Source organism: Argiope bruennichi, chromosome 4, assembly GCF_947563725.1.
Source record: "Argiope bruennichi chromosome 4, qqArgBrue1.1, whole genome shotgun sequence".
Classification (NCBI taxonomy): Eukaryota; Metazoa; Arthropoda; class Arachnida; order Araneae; family Araneidae; genus Argiope; species Argiope bruennichi.
Window position 1 is genome coordinate 54210259 of NC_079154.1, and position 27555 is coordinate 54237813.

Sequence of the window (27555 nt, forward strand, 5' to 3'; positions counted from 1 at the left end):
CAGACGAAAAATATTATTCAGAATAAAATATCTGCATAAATTCAACGCTTTAGTTCCTTTTATCGAACGAAGTTAGTGAAATTGTTTGGCATCATTCCAAGTTCCACAGCTTGGAAATAAAAGCTGAAATAATAATATAAAATACGCCGTGAAGAAAGTAAACGATGTTAAATACTAAATGAGAAATTATTTGCTGCTCTTTTTTTTACCGATTTATCGATTATGAGCGAAGAAGTATTATTAAAGAAACATTAGTACTGGCAAAATGAAATAAAGTTCTTGAGAATTAGGAACTTCTTTTTAAGAGTCATCTATCTGTATTATTTAAAATAATGAATTATGTTTTTGCTGTTAGGGTGGAATAAAATTTCATTAATTTAATTACAAATAACTTTTTGCGAAACTTGGCATTATTTTTCTATTTTAAAACAAACGATTATTTTATGTTTCAGTAATTCAAAACACGGCTGTAAAACAGTTTTGAATTTCCTTAACAATTATTTGGCTCATTGTGTTGTTAAAATACTGTAAAAATTTAAAAAAAGAATAAGCAAAGTATAAGATCTAAAATAAATGAATTATTTTTTTTTATATTTTCAAACAGATTAAAATTCATTCAATTTAAATAAAAGCATCATATTCCAAAATTTCTTAGCTTTTTTGTACGCAGGCGATTGTTTTCTAAAACCCATTTATTACGAAGTTAAATTCATTTTTATTTTTTTAATTTGCTTTGAAATGAATGGATTTTCTTAATTAATGAAAATTGAGCACCGCAATGGTTATTTAAGATAATAACAATCCTTGAATTATTTAGATAAATTATACTTTATTCTCGGAAAAAAAATTCCGTAGTCGTTTAAAAAAGCCACAGATAGTTACTTTGTTCCCAAACTTTGGTCGCAATATCTAATACAACATGGAAGTCAGTATCAAAATTATAAAAGTAACAAAACCTCAGACGAGTATAGATAGACAACAAGTTCATAGGTAAGTAATTTGTGCAATTGATAAAGGTTTGTGAGTTGTACAGAACAGTTCTCGTACAAAAAAGAATCGCACACAAATTTGAACTGGTCTGTCTGAGACATGTTTTCACAGAAAGAGCAACAGGAAAGGTAAGAAAAAAAATTACTGAAACATTCTACGACATTTCTTAGTTTGGAATCATTTAAGATTCTATAATAAAAATCTTAAAATAATTTTGAGATCATTTGGTTTTCTTGAGCCATTTTTTAAAGAACTACAAAAAATTTATTATATTACTGATTGAAAAAGAAAACTAATTCAATTATAAAACTGAAATTATTAAAAAGAGTATAAATAAGTGGAAATTACAAATATTTTTAATAATAAAGAACTAAAAAGCTAAATTTCTGAAAAAATCGTTTGCTTTTCATTCCGATTTTCATATTCTTTTTAGGAAAGTTATATGTTTTTTTTATTTATTTATTTCCTTAAATTCTGGTTCCCACATTTTTTCTTTAAGTTCTACATTTCTTTTGTCGCTAGCATAAAATATCAGCTGAAAAAAAATCACTATCACTTCGATCAGCAGAATTTTGCTGCCCCAAATTGATGGGGTATTTAATTTGTATTTTGACTGTGTCAGCAAAAAAAGAAATATCTATAAATACTTAATCTATTTCTTTTAATTTTACAAATTATTACTTATATCTAAATTTTTGCTTTCATAAAATTGTTTTTCATTTTGAGTTATAATTTTAACAATTTTCCTTTAAAGAAAGATCTTTTTTCAGAAAACAAAAGCTTACGATTTGAATTTAAAAAAAAGAATACAATTGTTCAAATCCAAAATTATCCAAACATCGAAGTTTTTGAAAACCAGTTATTGAATTTTTCCATTGGAATCATTACAGTTTACGATTAGCACACTTGTTGGCAAAAAATATCACTTTTAAACTCTAGAAAATAATAAAATATACGAAAATACTTTGTCAATAATGTTTTTTTTTAAACTGTTAAAATTTTAAAAATCAAGTTTGGCAACAGAAATACGCTGTATTCGGGATAGTTGAAGTGCATTTTATCTATTGTCGTGCTAAAAGAAATGTGCACAAATATTTTAATACTTTGTATTTAGAATATCAGGCATATAATACATTTACAAAATGGTTGAATTATGGAATAATGCTTTTATATAAAATTTATTTCATAAATTAAAATTTTATGTGGCATAAATTTTCGATTGAACACCATAGTATATTGCTATCTGATGGAAAATATTTTTGAATATGAGAATGTATTCTTTCCAGTTGCTCTTTTAGAGAACATTTATTCTTCTTTCTAGGAAAGACATCTGAAAGGAAAGCACTTCATTTAGAAGTGATAACAGCCGAAACTTGGCTGGTTCATTTACACAGGAAGACCTAAGAAGTGATCAACAGAAATTGAAAACATTTCTTTATACTTTCGTTATATACTGAAATCATCTACCTATCTTATCCACTTATATATCTATGAAATTTGGCACTCGATTTTCAAGATTTACCCTTTACCGAGAACAGAATTTATTTAGACGTAAGAACACGATGAAATCTCATGACTATGTTCTTGAAATTTTTACCAATTATTGGGTTTTTACCGTGTTATACATCATTTGGCGAGTTATTGATAGAAAAAATTCACCTTTGACAGCCTAACAGTAATCTCAAATCTAACTCGAAATTTATAAAAAAATGAAGATTAAATTCGATATGAAAAGTATTGATCACAATTTTTTTCATAAGTGTAAAAAACTTTTTACATTTATTTTACATATATATTCAAGATGTTTAAGTGAATAATTCGACTTTTATACAATTATTCGCTAGAAATGTTGCAAAATTAAAATCGAATTAAATAAATAGGATTTAAGTATGAATAATCCAGTTCGAATAATATTTGACTTTACAACTTTCCAGAGCTGTCAAGTTATAATTGAAATTTTTTTTAGATAGATTTAAATCCAAATTATCTTTTAAAATAATATTACTGTAAAAGTGTGTATTTATTTCAGTAATTTCATTTTTTTTAAAAATCTCGATTTGTATTTTACCTTTCATATATGAAATGGAACCTTAGTTTTTATTTACATCATTTCTAACTTCAGTGTATATATTGGCATGTCAATTTTGATAAATATATTTAAGTTATTTTAAATTTTATTGTAAAGATTGTTCTGAAATTTTTTCTAAAAAAAAAGTCTTAAAATAATTTTAATTTTTAAATGCAGAAAATTTGGTTTTCAGAGTATTGCTATTATTTATATTTAATTTTATAATTTTGATGTAATTTTTTTACAATTCAGTCTTTAAATATTCTTATAGAAATAAATTTAATAACTTTTTTCCTATTCCTATACAAAAGAATGTTTTTTTTTTAGCCACAGAACGAATCGAATGCTAAAAAGAATTGCATATTTGGATAATTAAGAACATTTCAAAATTGTCAATAATTTGTCAATTTTTTTTCCTTAAGAAATATTTTTTAACAATGTAATATTTAATTGAGTCCAATGACTTAATATTTACACTTCCTGATTAATTTCTTCTAACATTTAAAATATGGAAGAAAACATCCAACGGTAGATCCAACTTCGAACACATATACATAGAGATATTTTGGAACTTTCATAATATATTTTTGACATACATATAGTTTCTAATTATCAGAACAAATCTTGACAACAGACACAGACAACAAAACATTTAGCAACAAATTGTAGTGCAATTTCTTTTTTACCATTAAGACTTAATTTGTTAATATTTTGTATTTAATACATTTTAATATCAAATACAAATTTATACACCAATACTGCAAGAAAGTGTAAGCATTAAAAAGAATTATAAAGAATAAAATTAACGCATTACGTTAATATTAATTATGCTTGAATCGTAAATAAAACATTCTTCCTCGATGAATAAGATATTCAGAAATACAGTAAGAATTCACTCATTTTTCCTCACTTCTAAATATAATGTAAACTGTAATATAAATTTACTTTTTAAATATCCATACCAAACGATTTATAACTCATTTTATTAGATAAATTTAAGTATGCGATTGCAAACAATTTTTGTTATATTTTATAAAAGTTAATTACGCATTTGCAAACGATTTACTTATTCATTACGCTAAAATACGTTGTTGCAAAAGATTCCTGTATTTCATTTTTAGTATTTTTATCAAAGATGGATGCTTAGTTATGTTTATTGATGAATTTACGAATATGTTCTAAAAACGTGATAACGCACCATTTTAACAAAATTTTGTGAATAAGAGAATAAAATATTCTATAGTTTTTCACATCTCTAACTAAATTGTACAAGCTATTTTATTTATTTACATCTCGCGAAATTCACTTACTTTATTACTCGTTTTATCAGTAAGATCTCGAGCCTTAATAACTTTCCTGGATTTCTAAATGAAGTTGCTCATAGACATTAATAAAAGATTTTCTCAATCTGATAATGAATTGTTTAAATATTTATGTAATTCCATTAACAAATTTTCAGAGTGGATCTTCCAATTTTGTAAAAAATTGAAGATAGTTTAATGTAAAAATATGCATTGGTTAAAAAAAAAAAAACTAATGCGATACACTTCCTTCAAGTATCAGTATAAACGGTTAAATAAATAAGATATTTGAGTACAGTTAAAGATATCAGCATTGATACATTAAAAGTCAATTGTTATGAAATAGAAATGAGTATAATCGAAGGATTCACATAACAATTTACTAAATATTTAATTTGGGAAATAAATAGGATATAAAATGTTTAAATATTTATAAAAAATGTAAAAAAATGTAAATTTGTGAATGAATTTGAGCATCGTTTGTTGTTAAAGAGAAAATACATAAGTTATTTAAAAAAAACGAAAAAATTTAAAGTATAAATAATAATATTTATTAATAAAAAGATTGTAGCAAAACAATATGCCTAACAAATATCTTTTCACCTTAAAAATATTTAATATTATATAAAAATCAGTAAAAAGTGTTAATAAAGATATCATTTCTTTTTATTTTATTCTATAAACAGATGCTTTAAAAGCATTTGTTTTTTCTTAAAATAATCCATGAGCAAATTATATAAATTCGAAAATAAGTAAATTTTGTTTTAAAACAACATATAAAAACAAGTATACAAAAGAGGCTTATTGATTCCATTCAGAATTCCATTGAATTTGTCTTAGAAATTTTAAAACAAAACATTTTATACAATACTTCAATAAATTAAATAGAAATACTAATATAAATATTTGGCACTTAGCTTTCCCATTCATTACAATATCAACAATTAAATAAAATATAAAAATAAATGAGGAAAAATTAGACGCAAAAATTAAGTACGGTTCTGATTTTTATCTCCAGTTTTCACATTTATAGATAGAAAGTTTGAAGGAAATCTATTATTCCAACATCTGTAATGTTTATAATGTTTATTTTATTCACGTTTATATCATAACTAAAACAATGAAAGGTTACTACTATTTATTTTCTTTTTCTAATGTCGACAGCAGTTGTCACTAAGTAAATAAATTAAATTTGGTTGGTATTTTGAATGCTTTAACTATTGGAAAAATATTCTATGTATTCAAAATAAAAAAAAATCAAAGGAAATATAATTTAAATAAAAAAGGATTTCTTATAATCATAAAAAATTTCATCAGTTGTTGACAAGAATTTGAATTTTTATGAACATTGTTCAATAAATATGTCTGTTGATTGAAATTCAAATAACTTCAGGCAGTCTTAAGTTTTTATCTTTAATTATGTTTTTTTTTTAAATTTAATGAAATCTTTTAATTAAATAATATTTCTTGCAAATAAAAAAATAAATTTATAGAGTTAATTCACATTTTTATTTAATTTTATAGTACTTAATTCTTGAAAAGATCAGATATTTACATATTTAAAATAAACGATTTGATTAGCTGATATATTTTTTAACAATCTCACTATTTTCTGAATCGATTCACACTATAAATAGATTCTTCACCAATCAGCTTCAAGTTGAAGAAAATTTATCCAATTAAATAATAGAATATTTGCTTCAATATTTCCATTCAACATTTAACGTCTACTTTTAATTATTCTAAGTGATAATGTTGGTCATGAAATGAAAAAAAAACAATGACCTCTCAAAATGAAAATTTCAAGACAATATCTTATTTCAAGAAGTTTTGAACAGATTTGTTTTAATGGAATGCATTGTTTTTAATTTTGGAAATTAATTAACAAAACAGTAATTAATTTCATCACGCATTATCAAAACGCTATCTCTATCTTAAACTTTCCATCCTTTGAATAACTACAAAGAGCTCCAAAAGTTCTCAATGAGTGAAAAAAAAAAAAGTCATTTTTATTTAATAGTGAATTTTTGACATGAACTTCACCTCAAGTTTTCGTACAATGGCAACTGCATTGATAACACAAAACAATTCAAAGAATTTAGCTTTCAATATGATATATCATTGGCAACAGTAGGTCATTGACCATGAAAAGTTCTGATAGCTTGAATATAGGAGTCTTGATTTATTGACTTAGATCCTCTCTTTCACTTTAAGAAACTAGGATTTTATTTTCATAAACAATTCAACTTGGCAACAAGAGGTGTATCAGCAAGACCGGTTAAACTCTTGCATTTAAAATTTCTTAATAAATATTCAACATTCTGAATGAAAGAATTGTGTATTTGAAAATGCAAGGTTATTTTTTTTTAATTTTATGAATCTTTTTTCTGTTGTTCTAAAATGAACTAGCTGTTGGCGATATGATCGTCCGAGCTTTTTTGCATCTGTTGCCCATGGCACAAGTACAAATCGCAGTCTCTTTGCAGAATCCACTATTATGAATTTTAAAACTTTTGGAGCACTCTGTTATACGTCTTAACTTTCAATTCTGTTTCGTGTTTTTATTTGATTTATTTTAGAAACATATTACACCCAGAGGGAACAAACTGTATAAAAATGGCCGTCAATTCGTCACACTGACAATACTTAGTTCACACAGAGTTTAGTTGTCTCTTTCGACGAGATTTTGACGGACTCCGCTGTCCTCAATTGCTAGTTGTTGCTGCTGCTGTTGTTGTTTCTTGACGTCCCAGGGTGCATCATATCCATCCTCGGGATTGAGAATGCCCACTATAGAGGTTGATACAACCACCCCTCTTCGATTAGATGGGGGGCTGTATGTAGGAGGGCGGATGTAACCGTCGCGGTGAAGGGTTAGCTGCCCTTCTGGTAAGTGGCCGGCAAGTTGCTGTTGCAGCACTGTCAAGAGAAGTTAGTGATCAGTTGTAAAGTGAAATATTTCAAAAATAATTTTTTTAGTAAAACTGCTATTTTGACGTATTTGGAATTAAAATGTTAGATTTTCTGAAATACAGAATGAAAAAAAGATGGGAAAAATCTTAAAGTAGTAGAAAAAGTACCTTTTGTTTTCAGTATCACAGAATTCATGGTCTGATAAGAAATGTGAAAACCTAGCGTATATGGTAATAGGTTTAATTTTAAACACTGAAGAATTATTCGTACTGTGAAATATTGAGAGAAGAACCCATGAATACCAATTTCATGTGTAGAAGAAAAATCATCATTATGCAAATGAATTTAAGAAGCAGAAATTAACAGCTTTATGAAGCGTTCCCACTCTGGTGATGCTAATCGCGTTTGTAAAAGTTGCTAAGTACTGTGATGTATATTTGCAAACGGGGACTTATACAAATGATAGTTATATAGAAATTAAATTGTATTCTTCTTGTTCCAATAACTTTAAAAAAGAAAAGCATTTAAAGCTTGCAGAATGTGGATTGCAAACGGCCTAAACATTCCATCTCGGGACATGGATTTCGCTATGAAAATTGTTTGTTTCGGTTAGTATTACCATCTATTAAAGTTTCTCCAGTTTTTTTTTTTTATGATAGTATGTAACGCATTTCGTTTATGAATATAAATTGTTCCAGTAAAATCTTTTATGATTCAAAGATTCAACATTCTTGATTAAAATTCTTCTCCATTCTCATGAAGTTTTTTTCAAGCACTTTTATTTGATTTCGGCAAAAATAGTTATTCTGTATTTATTTTGATAATTAAAATCTTAACATACCTGCATTTGTCCATAATTAAATCCAAAATCATCTTCAGTTTGTTAATATTAAGTTAGATCTCGAATAATATTTATAGTTCAAAGATGCTTTGCCTACCAATGTTTTAAATTAAATATCATTTGAAGAATAAAGAAAGAAATCGTTTGTAGGATTGCATCTTTTTATTCATTACAAAATATATTTATTTAATGAAAGAAAAAAAAAGTATATAATACTTCGATTCAAAATATTTGCTGTATGATTAGTGAAAGTTAAAAAAATAGTGTTTCTTTTAAATAACATGTATTACATAATATTTAATAATAGACGAGTTCAGTTATCTCTTTATAATTATTTTATTGGAAACGGTAATTAAATAATTCTTCTAAAATCTGCGACTTGCTTTTCATAATGATGAAAGAAATGAAAAATAATATGGAAATAATTTCATTCTTTAAGAAAATAATTTTAGAACTAAGTAACAAATTCATTCTTTAACTCAAACGCTATGCAAGGGATATTCTAAATACTGTTTTATGCATTATTGATAAATTTGATATATTTTCATAGTTAATGTATTGAAATCATGACTCTGTTGTTTTTAAATAAGAAACGAGGCTATTTATAGAAGATGATTCAAATTCCTTAAATAAAGAGTGAAACAATTATTCTTCGATGTACATTTTTAAAAAATAAATCCTAATATAAGTAAAAAGTATCGTGACTACGTCTGTATGATGTCAACAACTCCCAAATAATTGGCTGAATTCAATTAAACTTTGCAGACTTATAATTTAAACCTAGAGAAAAATTAATGACAACTTTAAAATGTGCAAAATTTAATTAAATGTTCAATTAATATGAGTTGAATATTTAATTAATAAAATATTCAGAAATTAAATGAAATTTTATCATTTTCAATCAGTATCTTAGGAGAAATTTATTTTTTTATACCATCTTAAAATTCAAAACTTTATCTCTTATGGCAAGAATTTTATTTCTGAGCAATTTACCTTCAATATTTTTGAGTTTTTCAAAAGTTAATAAATCACTGAATAGATGTAGGTGATTTTGAAATAAGAAAATTTATAAATACTTTGTTGCTAAACAAAGATGAGACTTTGAACTTTTCTGATTTTTTTTTTATATTTCTCATTAATTAAAAAAAATTTTGAGGGTATTTTTTTTATTATTTTTTTATATGAAAGCTGTTTCTAGAATATATTAACAGAATATTTAAGGAGTTCTGAAATTTTTTTTAAAGCAGATGATTAACAGTTTATATTAGAAACAACTATTGAGTTAATATATTTTTTTCTTGTTAATGAAAAATTAAATATTTGAATAATTGTCTCAAAATGATCGTGGAAACCTTTCTTGCATTTCTATATTTTTGAGCTAAATTTGACGTACTTATATTATAAATATTAATGATTTATGGAGAAAATAACCTATTGGCATTTTTTAAGAAAATCATCGGTTTAATTGTTATTTTTATTTTAATTAAAGAACGTTTCAGACAAAGAAAAGATCATGCATATTATAATATTTAATATAGAAGTAGTTTTTGCATTAAAAATGAACACATTTTAATATCAAGCAACTCCAAGTATAGTAGCTAGTAAAATAGAAAAAAAAAAAAAAAACCCTGATGTTTAATTTGTAAACAGTATTTTAAATAAAAAAAATGGGGTCCATGATATTTTTATAGCAACAGATGTTATTTTAATTAGAAATTTGCCGTGTTATAAAATGTGTAAAATTGTTTGAATGGAAATTGTACTTTAAAGCAACGCTAAATATGTGTAAATTTCTGGTATTAATCGGATAAATAATAAAATTGTGACAGAAAAAATGTCAACTAAGTCAATTTTTTTTTATGGATTATTATTTTTAAAATGAATTAGAATCAATTTAGATTGAAATAAACTGAAAAAAATGTGCAATAATGCGAAAATTTACACATCTTTTTAAAATAGATTATTAAAGTAGATTCCATTAAAAGCTTTTTCTATTAACTTTTTCTTTGATTCTTAAGATACTTACCTAAATGCCTGTGCTGTCTGAAGACTACTCTTTTGTAGCAGACCCAGGCAAAGACCACGGTCGTGACGATGACGACAACAGAAGCTGCCACAGGAAGTACAAAATAGTGACGGAAGTAAAAGGGAATGTCTTCTTCCGAGGACCGGAAGCCGATGTTTGTTTCTAAAGGAACAATTTTACTGTAAAAATATATTTATTAAAACAATTCATAAAGCCTTTTATTGCTATAAGCAATAAAGGTATCTTATGATGTAAAGTGCAAAACTGCCCGACTTTTTGATGTATGCAATCTAGCAGATAAGATGTAATAACATATTTACTTAATTTTTTTTCTTTGGAATCCTTCAATAACGAATCCTTGCAAATAAATATTTAAAGAATTTCTATCAGAACCCTTATCTTATTTCCACGATTTTATTTCTATTATATCGATCACTACAACGGTCCTTGCTGATAATGGCATATCCAGGTAAATTTCGCATTCTTAGGTCTGAAGTAGATATTTTTTCCACTTCAGACATAAAGGTCGACCAGTATTAACAAACCTTAGTGCCAAAGAAGGTTCTATTTAATGTTATAATTATAAAACTTCGAAGAAACTTGGATTTAATTTTCAAATTTTCTTAGTTACTCTGATATTTCAACAATGAATTGTAAATTATTTTATATCAATAGATTTTGTACAAGTAAAACTTGTGTAATATAGCATATTTCATAGGCTGTTTTTGTTTCAATTATGGAGAAAATACATAAGAAGGGAATATGCTGTACCTCTTTCTGTAGTGGTGAAAGCTAGGGTGGAAGAGAATTCTCCCCTTCCGTGTTCGTTGTATGCCGCCAGTCGTACCTCATACGTCATACAGTTGTCCAGGCGGCTCAGTTGGAAGGAAGACTTATCTCGTGGCACATGCACGGGGTTCCATTCTTCACCCTGACGGCGATATTCCACGATGTACTCTATAAATAAAACGGACATCATGATATTAGATAAAATACATTGAGAGCAGTAAAACCAAAACGTTTATTAAGCTAAATAATAGTGGTAGGAGAAATTCAAATAAGGTGCAATTTATTAATGTTTATAAAAAATTGGTAGCACTCGCATTCTGCTCATACCTGTCCCTGTAGTTAGTGACAATTCAACTCGACATTACGAGAAAAGCTTTGCGATATATCCTTGCGTTCAGTGATAAAATATTGAATGTAATCGCGACGACATATTTTTACTGAAATTAGGTTTAAATGCAAGTAATCGGTATTTTGGATGTTGGAAGTCTAAAATTGTTTCTATCATGGAGTTTTATTTTTGTATCCATCAGAAATGTAGATTTGCACGATAAAACCGTAATGGTATTACTCACAGCTTTTCCCCGTAATATTACGCATTTCTTCCTAGTTCCCTGCTCAGTTAATTTTTTGAAGAGAGTTTTACAGATAGCTTCAAAGAATGCTGAATGGATTACGGTCAATGATCTCCGGTCTTGGCGGCTAATGTGGCAACCATTTGGAACAAAAATGAAGGATCTCGAATATTCGAGGCTCTAGGTGATAGTTGAATGAGAACTCGAGTTCTAGTGTTTCTTCTAGAACACTCGATGCCTTTTCGATTTGTAACAGAGACTATAGAATGGAGTGAGTAGGAGCTTGAATTGAGCTTAAACGAGAAATTGGTAAAGTCTCTCTTAGCACTACGCTCTTGCCAGTTTTTTTTAGCTCTTTATGCTGTTGCAATTATTTGTTACTGATCTGAAGCTTATTTGTTACCGTTTACTGCAAATATTTCCTATATGCTTCGTCAGTATTTCGTGTTTTTATGTAAAATAAAGCGTCGATTATTCGTACTGATGCTGTTGGATTTTTTTCACTGTACAATCAGCTCGGCAGATCATGGATTTTTGGTAACAATATAATATGTAGATTGATTAAATGACTGGATCGCGATTTATGAATCAAACAAGTTACTTGAACTAGCAAAGAAGCAATTATTAGGGAGTCTAAATATTCTGCCGAAGAATATTTCATATATATCAACAATAAACATGTAAAATATTTTAAGTAGATAAACTGGTTAATATTTATTTTTCTTGTTAAACTCTCTGGAAAATAATTTGACTTCTATTTAATAATTTTCAAGCGAAGACAAGATTACTTGCATATGATTTTATTATATTTCTTTCTTTTATTTTTTTGTGAAAGTACAGCAGTTATCTAATTTAATAAATAAAATATATGGATGATCTATTATAATATAATATAATATAATATAAGAAACGAATCAATATTACCAATCGCCATATTAAGAGTTGAATACTCACGCAAAACGGGCGACATTTCTTCAGATTTCATCTGAACAAGAGCACTGCTGGATGTGACGTCGGAAATGACGAAGCTCGGCGGATAAGGTGGATCTACGGAGAGAATGCATGATTTATATAATCTATATAAATAAAAATGTAAATGTTCGTATGTTCAAAATCTTAAATCTCCGAAAGTTGCGTTGAACCAGTTGCGTTGAAATTTTGACACAACATTACATTAGAATACGCGCATGGTTTTAAAGTATGCCAATTATATAAATGTCACATCTGTGACGGGTAAAGATATGTTTTTTTAAAAAAATAACGCAATCTGTTGGACTTAAAAACAATATACGCTATACGAAATATTTGACGATTCTTTTTCAGTGTTTCCGATTGTTAAAATAAATTTTCCTACATTTCGATTTATTTTCGTATTGCTTTAACTATTTCATGTAAAACTGCATTGGAATAGAGCTGTGCCGTTTACGCTGGCGCATATTTCGTGAATACAGTTTAGTTATTTTCTTTTTCAATGTTTTTTTTATTTCATTTGTTAAACTGTTTCATATATGAACATGGATTTCACAGAAGAAACTTACAACGAAATTTTGATAATGATTGAAAAATTGTGTTCAGATATTGCGAAAAAAATTCTTTAACAATTAGGAATGCCGTCACCTAATCAATCTCCTTCTTTCGATGCAAAATTGTTTCGTGAGCAAGATTCAACTCGAGTAATCTTTTGTCATATGTGCACTCAAATATTGCTAAGCTAACGCAAAAAGGCATTTTCAATCAAATTGTGCAATCTATCAATAACGGAGTTAGATTAATCATGGATGCGCCAGGTAGAACTGGTAAAACATTCCTAATTGATTTAGGCAGCAATTCGATCTCAAAATGGCTGTCTTGTTTCTTGCGTCATCCGGAATAGCTGCTAACAGGAGGAAGAACTGCTCATTCCGATATGAAATTACCATTGAAAATGCAATGCATTGAAACTCCCACGTGTAACATTTCCAAAGTAGCCGGTATGGGAAAAGTAATACAGAAGTGCAAATGTATTACTCTCGAAATGTATTACAACTCGAAGCTCCTTATCGATCATTGCAAGATTTGCTTGGAAGAACCAGGCCATTTGAGAACGCATTTATATTGCTTGCAGAAGATTTCAGCCAAACTTTACCTATAATTATTCCTCAATCGATACTAGCATTCGAAATAAATGCTTGCCAAAATACTATGTCAGACGTAAAGAAGTCGACGAATTAACTATAAATATGCATGTCTGGTTACAAAATGACCCATGTGAAATATTCTCACGAAGTTGTTACTGAAAAGTGGGAAAAAATAGGCCAGTTGATCTAACTTCAAGACGAGTTTCACTGCCTCATAACTTCTGAAATTTAGTGACGTCAACAGAAAGTCCCAAAAGAAGTATTTAAAGAAGTATTTCAAACCAGTCATAAAAACCACGATTGATTGAGTGAAAGAACTATTCTTGGGGCCAAGAACAAAGACTCCTACGAAGTAGCAATATTATTCAATCTAACATTCAAAGCAAGATAGTCACATATAACCCCGTCGACACTGTTGTAAAAGAAGCTGAAGCGGTTAATTATCCAACAAATTTTTTAATTTACTCAGTCTCCAAGGATGCCACCGTACATGCTGCAACTGAAAACTGGCGTGTTAATCCTCATGTTGCAAAATATCAACTAGCTAAAACTTTGCAGCGACACACGGCTTGTAGTAAAAAAAATATAATAATGTGCAACTTTGTAGAAGCAATAATATTTGATACGATCTTTGAAAGGTGAAAATATCTTCTTTCCTGGCATTTCTATGATTCCAACGGATAGACCATTCCAATTTCAATTAAATTTATGTTTGAAATTATCATCAATAATCTCAGGGCCAATCTTTAGAATTGTTCGGTTTAGATCTACATGTGGATAACTTCTGACATGGTCAATTATATACAGCTTGTTCTAAAGTCGGCAAATCAGACGATATCTTTATCTGCACAGACAATGGAATAACAAAAAATATTGTACACCCACAAGTATAATGAAATTAAACATATTAGAAATGTCCACTTTTTCTCTTCCTTCTTTTCTATTTAACCAGACTGAATCAGAGAAACGCGTGATTGGATACAGCTAATCACTCTATTATATAAAATTATTTTATGTAAACATAGCGTTATATTTGTAGCAAGATTTTTATCAATTAAGTTGTGAGAATTATGGATTAATCCTCCTATAATTGTGAAATTTATTTAATTCTCCTGAATAACAAAACATCTGCCTGTATAAAAAAATTAACTAAAATTTGAGATAAATAAAATAAAAAAAGTTATATGTTCTAAAAGATATAAAAAAGGCACACTCATACTATTTCATCCATTCTGCCAAATTATTATTTTATAAGATTCATAAAGTATATCATAGCAATAAAATTGATGAAAGCATACCGATTTTCATTAGCTTTCAATTATTACATAAATCGATAACAATTCTTTATGTAATATAATAAAAATATTTTTTCTGTTATTGATATCATAGGTTTTAGTTTTTAATGAAAAGAAACGATAGAAAAAGATCTAGACTTACCGCTCTCCCTGGTCTTGACCTCGATGGGCTGCGACTCGGGCCCCGATCCCATGCTGTTGTAAGCCTTCACCACAATGCTGTAAAGAGTGGATTTTTGTAGCCCTTTGATGCGGAAACGACGGCCGGTGGGTTCCGTCGTTGTGTGGTAAACATAAGTCAACGGAGAGGTGGATACTTTGTAGCCGAGATAGTAGCCTTTCAAGACACCATGCCACGTCTCGGAGGGGGGAGGCTGAGAGAGTGAAAATTATTGAAAAGAATTTTACTTATTAAGACATGAGTATATTTTGCCCAAAAATTATTAGGATAAGGCAAACCTGAAGCAAATTATGTTGAGTGTGTTTTAGTTACACCCATACCTATTGTCACCATCAGTACATAAGCAATCAATATGTTTGCTATTTTAACAAATAAATAAATGGTTTTATCAATTATATTTGATTCATTTGGTTTTCGAAAAAAGTACATTGGAAACTGCATTAATGCGGAAAACTTAAGTAACAAAATGATTTTTCGGTATACAGCAAACGATTATTTGGGATTATTACAATAAAATGCCAACTCAGCAGAAAGCTAATGCATGATGCATATACAAACATGAGGATCATGATGTTATCGGGGGAAGCGAGAGTTGAATGCTAAATTTCAAATTTCTTTCAAAGTTTGCATTAAAAATTGAAAATCCATCAAATGTTGAATTTCTTTTATTTTTACATATTTTATTACAAAAATGATTGATTTGCTAAAAATATAATGGGTTTTAATATACTCCAGTTAATAGAATCAATATCCAGGTAGTATTTTATACTGAAATGCACAAAGTCTTTTTATTATCAGATTTAAAAGATATGATTACTTAAAAGAAATGATTACTATAAAAGCAATCGTTCGAGATTACTTTATAAACAGAATTTTTGAAGCGAGTAATGACTGTAAAAAGAATTTTGCTTACTTTCCAGGAGACCTCAATCTGTTTGGAACCTATTGCATGTGCATGGACGTCTGTAGGGGCTCCACTGGGAGCTGAAATAGCAAATGCATTGAAAAGTTTAGACGATTTAACACGGTATCTTAATCTTTAATTTAAACAGGCTGTTGCAGTTATAAGATCAATCTGAATTTATGATATATGAAAATACTATTTTATACAAAACAAGAATGCCACTTATAGTCTAAAGTAAATATGTGATAAATAAATACATAAATAATAATGATATGCGAGATTCGAACATCTAACCAGAAATACCGTAGCATGATAATATTTATGGATTTATTTATTTATACTTATGTTATTTTTATAAATTTTCTTCTAAACATAGCATTGATAATATATATATATATATATATATATAATTAGTATTATTCTAATGTGTGAGAATATAAATTCACTAACTAAAACAATGAAAAGTATTCTTGTATAATATATTGAAAATAATTTGAAAAAGTATTTTAAACTTAGAAAAAATGATATGGAAATAAAATGTATGCTGCTGGATAGTTAATTTTTCTAAATATTAATGTGGTTTAAAAATATTTTTATACAATAACAATTTCCGAAGTTACTGAAAAAAAAGCACTGAAATTTCTATCAATTTTTAATTAACAATTTAATTAAAATGAAAGCATCATTTTTGGTAAGAACTTAAATATCCAAAAAAGTTGCACAAACTTACACATAAAAATTAAAAATAGGATTTAAATGGGATTAAGATACCATCTTACATATAATGGAAGTCCTGATAGAAATATTTTAATTTTATTTCAAATTCATACTTTTAATAAATTTTTACTATTTTTTAATACATTAATAAAAATTTGCTTTTTAATTTTTAACTTTTTATTATCTGGATAGTTTTTGATAATTTAAAATTCTATAGTTCTAACACTTTCAGACGTACATCGGGATACCATTGCTATTAATTAATCAAACCGAAAATCTTTCCTTAAATTTAATTAATTTATTATTCAACCAAGAAAGAATTAATTATTCCAACTCGCATTCATTTTTAATATCCACCAGAATCAAACCGGGGCCCAAAATCAAATATACCCGATGGAAAGCGTGCTTTCTTTAATTAGCTCCGATTCACAAACGTCGATGTGTTCTCGAATCAATAATTAAAGTGAGAGTTCTTGAGAGTGCCCAAAATAGGAATCTTGGTAAAGCCAGTGCGCAATTAGCGAGATTTTGGTGTAATCCAATCTCACTTCTGGAAGCGGCATTGTCAGTAATCCTATGGCTGTATTACGGCCATCTATTGATCCATCTCGCTGCAATAACTTTCAAGGTGGAAGCGAAGATATGAAGGGTGGAATATAGCATAAATGCGGAAGTAAACGGATCAACACTATTTTTATCCGATTCATAAGATAGCCGACACAGAATGTGTTTTTTTTTAATCGGAGGGGCATATATATTTATAAAGAATTGCTGTTTTATTTTTAATGTGATAATATTTAAAGGCTGGCATACTATTTGTTAATTGAGTCATGCTACGTGCATGATAAAGCCGTGCTCCAGCGCAACCAAACCCGGTAGACAGTTTCTTGGGTAATAGATGCTAAGAAAAGGTTTTCAAAATTTTAATTAAAAGCTAACCGAAACGCCAATGTTTACCTTCAAAACTTCGAAATATATTATTCCAAAAACGTTATTTGTACATCACTTTAAAAAAAAAGGGGGGGGGGGCAAACGAAAAAAAAAAAAAAAAAAAAGATTGAAATTTGCTATCGCAAATTTCAAGTTATGATGTGAGAACATTATTTAAGTTAAGTGGTATAATCTGACAGAAAAACATCATGTTCTCACATGACTCATATTTCGCAATCATCAAATATGCACTTTATTCACCAGACAGGAGAATCGAATATTTGGCGGACATTCGCGTCAAATTGCAACTTTTTGTTGGCGATAAGTCGCCATATTTGGCACCATTCTTTATTATTTTCTATTAACCCTAAAAGCGAAAAACTGATGCTTCAAAAGCTATACATTGCCAATTTTCTGCCCGTGCATTTTGAAACTTCAAAAACCCCAAACCAAAACAACATCCATGTTCTCACATGATAAAAAAATGCTTTCATTCATAATTTTTTTTTCAGTTTACTTATTTTTTGTGTGTTTAATTTTAACAAATTTTCAAAAATATTTTTAATTTGACTTTACCACGATGGCTTTCGTTGCTTTAGATAACAGATTAATCCAAATACTTTTTTGTGGGCATTTTGAGTTTGTTATATAGTTAAAACTAATTTTTAAAATTATAGATGAATCAAGATTAAAACATTATATTGCCGTGATGTTTCTGACTTGTGATTCGATGGTGTTTAATTTTTTATTACTTTTACAGAAATTGTAATGAGCAGATATTGCGATTACATTGTACAAATATTGGAAATAAAACCGTTTATGAAAATCCTGACATAAATTGAAACATTTCAGATTAAACCAATACATTCAGGCATAAAAATAGACCACTCATTTTTACACAGCAAACACACATTTTCAAACAATTTCATCAACGAATAAGAATCGGAATACTTTTAAGGTATCAAAAATGAATTTTTTTTCTGCAAATCTTTTCAGAAAGATTGATAATTTTTATTATTTGGTTAAGAAAATATATTGAAATTATAACAAAAAAAAGTACGTATCTCTGCATTACTCCGAGTTAAAAAAAACTTTTGGCATGATGAAAAATTTATAGTTGTTTGAAAACAGCTTAACCCTTTCGCAATGGACGTGTCATACATGCATCACCAGCGAACGTCTCCCACAGCCGGATGTCCTACCCGTGCATTTCTGGAAATCGAACTCATGGGACGGTGATGCATATATGCATCCTAAACTGGAACAATTTTTTAACGCCACTAGATGGCTCCCTGTGTCCATTACTTTTGAAATAAATATAGTTTTAGTATCTGACCATCAGTTTGCTTATATTCAGACCTTGGTATTTTACTCATCATCTAATACGGGGGAGGGGGGTAAGAGTAATGCAAATAAACAGAGCTGGGTTGTGCAACGTTCCACTTGATAGAATAATTTGCGTTCCTATTTCTCCCCGATTTTTTTTTTGTCATTGCTGAATAATCGTGGCTAGTCTTTTTGTGTTTTACCGTCAGTTCTTTTTATTTTGCGTAGTTTTCTGATACATTTCGCGTATTTATCTTTTTATTACGGAAAGCCATGCTTTCGGTTTATTATGGCCAAAAAGCAAAATTTATGCAGGAAGAATGATTCAAATTATGAATGAGCTAATAATCTAAAAAGATAGAAAAAATGAAGATGTTAAGACTTAAACTTTGTTTTTTGTGATTTTTTTTTCTTCAAAGTTAGGCTTAACGATGTAAAACCCCGTCCTGTGGGATGATTCCTTTCGCGTACGCTCCGTCCCAAGCGTGCGTCTAAGATAGAGGCCTCCCGTCCCGAAAGGATTAATTAAAAAAAAAAAGCAAGCTAGAGAAATGAAATTCGATACTCAGGCTTTACCATAAATTGCGGATATCCATAAAATTCTGGAGGAAATCCATTGATGCGAAAGGAAGCTGTCTATTGGCTGTTTGAGGCTGGTGAACATATAATTGGGACACAGAATGTGATAAATAGAAATAATGATTTATGATATTATTTATTCATTTCATCTATGAAGTATGCATAGAGAAATTACTGCAATCCCGAAAGGATTCGAATTCCAGAGATTTTATTTTCATCCTCCCCTTCCCCCGAGTCCGGACGCCAAGGGGTTCTGCTAATATTAAGTGTTTTATGTGTTTTATCGATTGTTGATGTTTGATAAAATTTTAAAATGGTTGCTCATTATCATTTTTGATTTTTGGATATGGACAATCACTCGAAGCTCTGCAGCAGTCAATCTCTGCAAACTCTGAAAATGGTCTGTTTTCTCTCATTTAATTCAATAAATGCCTTACTCTCTTTTCTTCCGCATCAAGTTGGGGACCTTGGATAAGGCTACGAATATCCAGCATGATATTGGTGAATAATAGTTAAGAAATATAGAATTTCGCGTGAATATAGTATTTTTGTGGTAAATAGTATAATTTAAATGGTAATGGTATATAAGGGTATGGTTAAGGGAAGAATATGTATTTTGTCGCTTTTTTTATGCCTGACGATTGACGCAAAATTGGACACGAAACTACAATTGTAGTTAAAATATAACATATCGAATTACAATGATTTAAATCATTGTGAAAGTACAAGTCGACAGAAGGTCAAGCATTAGACGGATTTGGTTCAAAATTCGATATCTGTATTTTGAATACTAAACCTGTGTACTAAATTTTATTTACCAAGATCTTTGTTTTGCAACAATCAAGTTCACTTGTACACGAATAGCCAAGCAAACAGACTTATTGCGAATGGATTTTGTCCAAAATTTGAATAAATTCTACAAATTTAAAGATAATTCCATACACCAAATTTCAGCCATCTAGTTCGAAGCGATTTTGTGTTATCGAGTTCACAGACACACAGATATAATGTTAAAAAGTGTGTTCTTTGGACTCATGAAGCTCTGAACTGTGGAGATTCGTCTTCTCAATCTTTTTTTGACGGTTTCAATGCTTTCTATACGAGCAACTCTGTTTTTCAGAGCCTTTACTATGTTATAGCTGTCGTGTCTACCAATCTGATGGTCTAGAACGAGAGTTGAAATTGTCAGAAGAAAGACTCGCTGTCAAAAAAAAAGTCCCATCGAAAGAACTGCAGAAACTCACAAAACCAAGCAAACAAAGGAAGACATATTAGAAAAGTGCAGGACTTTTATTTGCTGGATAAGAGGAAGTACATTCTGAAGAGGCTAACTTCGACGAAATGTCGCAGCCGTCGACAATGATGGAAAAGGAAAAATCTATCCAGACCTAATGGAAGCCGAACTACCACAACAAAAAGATGAGACGTCATCGAAGTGGAAGAATACTTAATGGTAAAAGCGCAGGACAAAGACGGAAATTTGCAGGAGAAAATAGAATGACTTTTACAAGGCAGACATACAATAGGCTCTAGATCTATCTAGACAGAGAGAAAAAAAAATAATATTCTCTTAATTTTTTTTTAAATTGTCGGCAACTGTTTTTGGAAAGGATACAGAAAATAATATCCACCGATATGACAAATGCCTGAAACTGCGATTATATCAAACAAATGCTTCAAAAACTGCGAACAAATGCTTCACGGCGATTAGATCAAAAAGTAATCTTGCTCGTTCGATAATAAATTTATTTTATACTCTTATCTTTTTTACTATAGCACATAGAAGCTTGGGAAAAAAAAGACTCCCACATTTGACATGCGTAACGACATCTTTTATAATATATATATGGTACTGGTTTAAGGAGTAAAGAAAATATCATTTTTATTTTGTTGAAAACGCTGAATTCCAATCAAAAAATAATCGGGGAACTAAAATTTGAAAATGAAAACATTTGAATCTTTATTCAAAATTTCAGTTTCTGAAAACAAATGAAAACCAAGAAAAAAAAGCCAGGTATCCTCACTTGATCATATTATAACACACTTATTTGGGAACTCTAATAACACAATAACCAACATTTAAATGTGTAGAAGCTACTACTGGAATAGTGTGTTGCTCAGATTCATTAGATTCAATAATCATTCCCCTTTTCATCTAAATCTTTTTGACTATGTAAAATCGAGAAAGATTCAAACATTTAGTCCCAAATGTCATAGAATGTCACAGACTTAATTCCTCTCTCTTTATAAGTTTTAAAATGCAATTACAGCAATTATATCGCAATATTAATTATATAGCAATGTTAACGTTTTCATAAACTAGCAGAAGTGGTCTCCTCCAAACAGTTAATCTTTGATATTTAATTACTGGGATGCGGTTAATACACAAGTACAAGAAAACCGATTATGTATTTGGGCGCCTTTTTTCCAAACCAATTGAAACCAGCATTTGACACGAAACTACAAATGAAATAACAAAATTACATTCTAATCTTCATATACTTGTCTTCGATTTTTGAGTTATCGCGTATCACGCTTCGAAAGTACAGACGAACAGTTGATGAATTTAGTTTGAAATTTGACACATATCATTGTTTTAATTGTCAATCTTTATACCAAATTTTATCCGTCTAGCTCTCTGTAGTTATATTCGAGCAGCCGGTCGGATATACTGCCTCTAAACGAATTTCCTTCGAAATTCGATAGAAATTTGCAAATTTATTGTAAAAACTGTAAGGCAAATTTCATTCATCTAGCTCAGAGAGGTTTTGGACATATTTTTTCAATCGATTCTAACCAAAATTTGATCCGGAGTTACATCGAAAAATTATATACTGGATTTCATTAAGTCATTCTATTTATGAGATACTGCGTTTACATGCATGCAAAAGTACAGACCGACAGACAGTCAGCCCTTTGGCTAATTTCATTCAAAATGTGATAAGAATCTACTTTTTAATGATAAATATGTGTACTTAATTTTATCCCTCTAGCATTTTATGTTTTAAAGTTATCGAGTTCACTTGTACTTGAACAGTCAGTCAGATACACTTTCTTCGAATGCATATCGTTTAAAATTTGGCAGAAATATACAAATCTGGTTTTAAGTCTATATACCAGATTTCATCTATCTAGCTGAAGCGGTTTTTGAGTTATCGTGTTCACCGACAAATAGACGGACCGACGTAATGCAAACTTTTTTTTTTTTTCAGGGTTGTCACAAACGTGGAGATTCATCGAAATCTCAAATTAAAATTTTATTGGCGATTACAATACTTTCTCTCAACTTCGAATATTAAAAAGTTTAAAAAAAAACTTTATAAGAATTCCTTGCAGTCAAAAAGTCGGAAAAATGGAAAAAGCTGATGATTAGCACATTAATTGTTTCATCTCTATGAAAACAAATGCGCGGCAACTATAAAGCTCTTAAAACATTATGGTGACTTGTCACATCATTATATAAAACTACTTGCACAAAATTATCTTCCCTTCTTTCACTCTTACATTTTTCAGTTCTTATTAATTTATTAGTATCATCAAAAAGAAAATTTGTGAAATTTTAATATGATGTAATTTATTTTTGTGCTGCAATATTTTGTGAAATTGTAGGAAAACACTAACATTTTATTTAATTTTTCTTAATTACTTTCAAGTAAAAAAAAATTACAAAAATCACTCCGAAGTACACATTCGCACCCTCCAAAGTGCACATGTGCAAAGTTCATAACTTTAGATCCAACGGTCTCTATATGTAGAGCGCCAACGGACGCACGCACGCACGCACAAACACATCTTTATTATTAGCAAAAATGAGTAACATTACACACTATTTCATTAGGGAGGACGATTTTAAATTCTCAACCTAGGTTTTTTCTATAAAAATGTTTATTTATTAAATTTATTTGAACTGAACGTTTTAAAGTTATTTATCAATGAAATGAGGGTGCAAAAGATCCTTTATGTAACGCCTTCTGTATGTCGTTACACACCTCTCATCAATGCAGATTTCTGTGCAGAATCGCATTAGTGCTCCTTCGCATCTGCGAGGAGCACTAATGCGAGGGGGCGAGGTCATGCCGGAGTATTGATTCTCAATGCCCGCATTACATATTCAGCGGTGCGGGACACGCGCTTGCCAGCCGCATATTTGCACAGCCAATATTTGCCCCTTATGGTCCACTTTCAGGGTGATACGGGCAAATTGACAGACCGGATTTTCTACAGGCACTTTCTGACATCCGCACTGGTTTTTGTAAGCAGCGGACGATATTAAATCACATGCCGTCTTCGCTATCTGATGTTGTTGAAGTGCCTTTCAGTTTGGGTGGGCAGGCGCATCATCATTGCGATATTTCCTGGAAAGAGTACTCTTAAGAAAAGATTTTCTTAAAAAAAATGTACTCATAATTATAAAAACAATGATGAGCACCATCCAAATATGCATTTAATATTGTCTCGTATATTTATCCAATAATAAAACAATGAAAAGTATTATTCAAAAAATGTTTAAAAATGTATTTAATATTTTATCAAAATTAAAGTTTTTTTGCTTTTTATTATAAGAAAGTGATAAAAATTAACTTCATTAGTCAACAAATGCCACTTCAAAATTTCAACGAATTTTTGTGATTTAGATAATCCCGAGTTCGAAAAATTCAATTTTAGAATTATTCCCGTTTGGGCGTCACTTTGTCTATCTGTGAACATAATAGATAAAAATGTATAGTATTAGAATGGCGAAATCTGTTATGCAATCTTAAGACCATATTTATAGATTTCTTTCACGATTTGGAGAAAATCCGTCTTTTAGATCTACGGATTGCAATATCTGTATACCGGGATACCGAATACCGGTATTTTGAGCCATTTGTACAATTTTTCTAATACCAGTATTCGCAAGTTTAAATACCGGTTTTTCGGTATTTACTAGAATTTTTTTTTTAACTTGTAACCGTTTACTTCTGATGATGGAACGATTTTTAAAACTGAGAAATCCAATCCAAAAAGCAATAATCGACTTAAATCTGCAAATTAATTTTTCAGATAGTGAATTCGACTTAATATCCAGAACTGCAACAGCTCTATTTCCAATAAAACTGGATGTTCAGGCATTATGTCGGAGTGATTTTAATTTATTAACAGCTAATGCAACAATCAATTTCAGGTTGCAGTCACTGAAAGAACAGCATACATCATTATCTGAAGAATTATATATTACATTGAAAAATCGCACAGAAGAAAGGCATACCGAAATAGAAAATGTCTTACGGTATTTACATAATTATAATGATTTTGAAAATGAAAAAGAAGCAAAGGGACTAACCAATTCAAATCTAACCAAGTTTATAATAAATTTTCTTAAAATTTTTTACCCACAAACCTATCCACATTCAGAAGAATTCGGTACTGTTATCGAAGATTATGATGACACTAATATCGATAGTGAAAAGGAATTGTCTCTTGAACAAAAATTAGCGATAATTAAAAAAAAAATCAACATACCAAAATACAGTACAGAAATCAGCTGTATCCAAAACCATCCGACGAGAAATCGATTTATTTGAAGATGAGGGATTTAGAGGTAAATACTTGGAAAAAGTATATCGCGCATTGCTGACAGTACCACCAAGTAGCGTAGATGCCGAAAGAGCGTTTTCGAAAGATGGTAATTTTTTTTACAAAATTACGTTCCAGGCTTAATGACAGTACAATTGATGCATTATATTTTTTTAAGATCACACTTCAAAAATTTGTAATAATACCACAGACTGAATAGTGATATTTACACTTTTTTGTGATTTAAATAAATAAGATGTTCCTCTACTTTTTTTGTGATTATATACTGTTATCATTTATAAGTTACAAATTATTTTTTGTGATATTTACACTCTCTGGCAAATAAAACAAACAACTGGCAAATAAAACAAAGAAACACCTGCGTTTTCCTTCTTTTTCAAAAATTTCTACTACCGTATTAAAACCGGTATCCCGGTATTAAAATCTAAAAAATACCGAACACCGGTATTGAACTTTTGGTCCGATATTTGCAATCCCTAATCAGATTGTTCTTGTATATGCGACTTCCACAATTCAAATTCAGCGGGAGTGGTTTCCCAAAACTTTCCCGCATACTCTCTAATAAACTTGTCGTGCCAGAGAAGGCCTTGCATGGCATTGGCGTACAATAGTTACGAAATATTAACTTTTGGTGGGAATTTAGCATTTTTGCTAAAAATATGTCGTGTCACTCTTGCCGAGTTATTTGGCGATTTATCTTTGGCATACGTTAATAGTATTCAAAAGTCGAATTTGTAGTTTAGATATATTTCTCTCAACCGATTGAAATAAAAATTTGGCACAAAATCGCGCTTGTAGTCACAAAATCCTATAACAAATTCGATATATTTAAATCATTGCGCTTTTGAATTATCGCATTTGCAAATTTCTGAAAGTATAGGACATTAGACAGTCAACCCGAAATTGGATATCGTCCAAAATTAGATATGTGTCTGCACTATAGATGTTAAATCTGTGTACCGAATCTTTTATTCAGATTTTTTATTCAAAATTTGATAGCAATACGCAAGTTTGCATTAGCATTTTCAAATAGTGTGCTGAAATTTTGAACTTTCCACTAATGAAGTATTATACCAGATATGGAACTAAATCACAAAAATTCTATGTTCATAAAATAGACAAAATCACGTCCTTATTTGCTACAATATCTTTTTAATTCTTCATTTTTGGAGAATTTTTGCCACTTTTATGTTATTACTTAAATCTAATTTTCTTAAAACAAACGCGTTTCTTCGATAAAATTCTTTGGAACAGAACTATTGAATTTTAACCCTAGTTACTTTGATCTTATATAAAATATTACGATCAAATGCTTTAGCCATACTGTGCTCCCAAAATATAAAGCAGAAAAGTAATTTGGTTTATAGCTGCAGGCCGAGGAATCGAAGAAAAAAAAAAGAAATAAAACTAAATATTCTTAGAAAGATTACTTTCCGATAAATCTAAATACAAAATAAAAAATAAAATAAAAACTTTTTGCAATTTTTTAAACCTGAATCGCCCGAATTCGATAAATCAAATTGCCCACGACGAACACAGATACCGATCCAGAAAACCCACATATACAAGTTGATAAACAAAATAAAACAACCGACTAGAATTGGAACGTTACACATTTTTCTTAAATGATCAACAAAATCGAATTCCATGGAAAAAAATAAATCGTAAAATTCCGAGAGTATGACCGAAATGCTTTTAAGCGAAACTCAATTCTTTGAATTGAAGATAGGGAGAAAAAAAAATACAATATCGATTTAGTAAGAAATGGTAAACACAGAAAAGCAGAGGTTGAATTTCATCGGAAAACTTTTATGCTTGCTCAAGAGTTTATCAATCGCAATTCGGAGTAAAATGCTATTTAAAGACTTAACTTAATCATGATAAATTTAACATATTGAACGAGGATTGAATGGATAATTTTCAGAGAATGTCTTTTATTTTTGTTTATCACTTTTTGTTTGAAAAGAATTTAACACAGAATTTTCCCAATAAGTAAAGAATTATCAATTTTAATAAAAGAAAATGATTCCTGCTGTTGAAATATTATTAATATATAATATTAATACTATGTGTTTTTACAAACACGCATTCTCCAAAGCATACAACTTTTGAAAATGGCTTTGAATCTCATCAAGTAGTTGCTAGTTTCTCGAATTTGAAGAACATGAAACAATAATAATCTTCAATAAACTTAAGAAAAAGTACTTGAAATTTCGATAATATTTCAGACCTTTCTTGTCAGAAACATTTTGTTATGTTTATTAAATTTTTGAAATTTTGCTATGCTTATAATTAATGTTTAACTTCAGTATCAATTAGTGATCAAACATTTTTATAGTGCACCTATTTTTAAATATCGCTGCTTTTATCCAATGATATAATAGAATGTATTAAGACATAGACTGAAAAGTAATAAAATATACAGCAAA

At 29.3% G+C, this 27555-nt stretch overlaps 1 protein-coding gene across 1 annotated transcript in view; it reads right to left on the reverse strand.

Moving 5' to 3' along the window:
- Positions 1-5927: 5927 nt before the first annotated feature.
- The window catches only part of LOC129966265 (cell adhesion molecule Dscam2-like), a 217908-nt gene continuing 196280 nt past the window's right edge, over positions 5928-27555 (reverse strand). The window contains exons 9-14 of the mRNA XM_056080679.1: positions 16007-16077; positions 15055-15286; positions 12455-12547; positions 10911-11096; positions 10140-10301; positions 5928-7278 (exon numbers count right to left, since the gene is read on the reverse strand). Of these exons, the coding sequence (XP_055936654.1) occupies positions 7022-7278; positions 10140-10301; positions 10911-11096; positions 12455-12547; positions 15055-15286; positions 16007-16077 (1001 nt within the window). The 3' untranslated portion in view covers positions 5928-7021. The remainder of the gene's footprint in view (positions 7279-10139; positions 10302-10910; positions 11097-12454; positions 12548-15054; positions 15287-16006; positions 16078-27555) is intronic.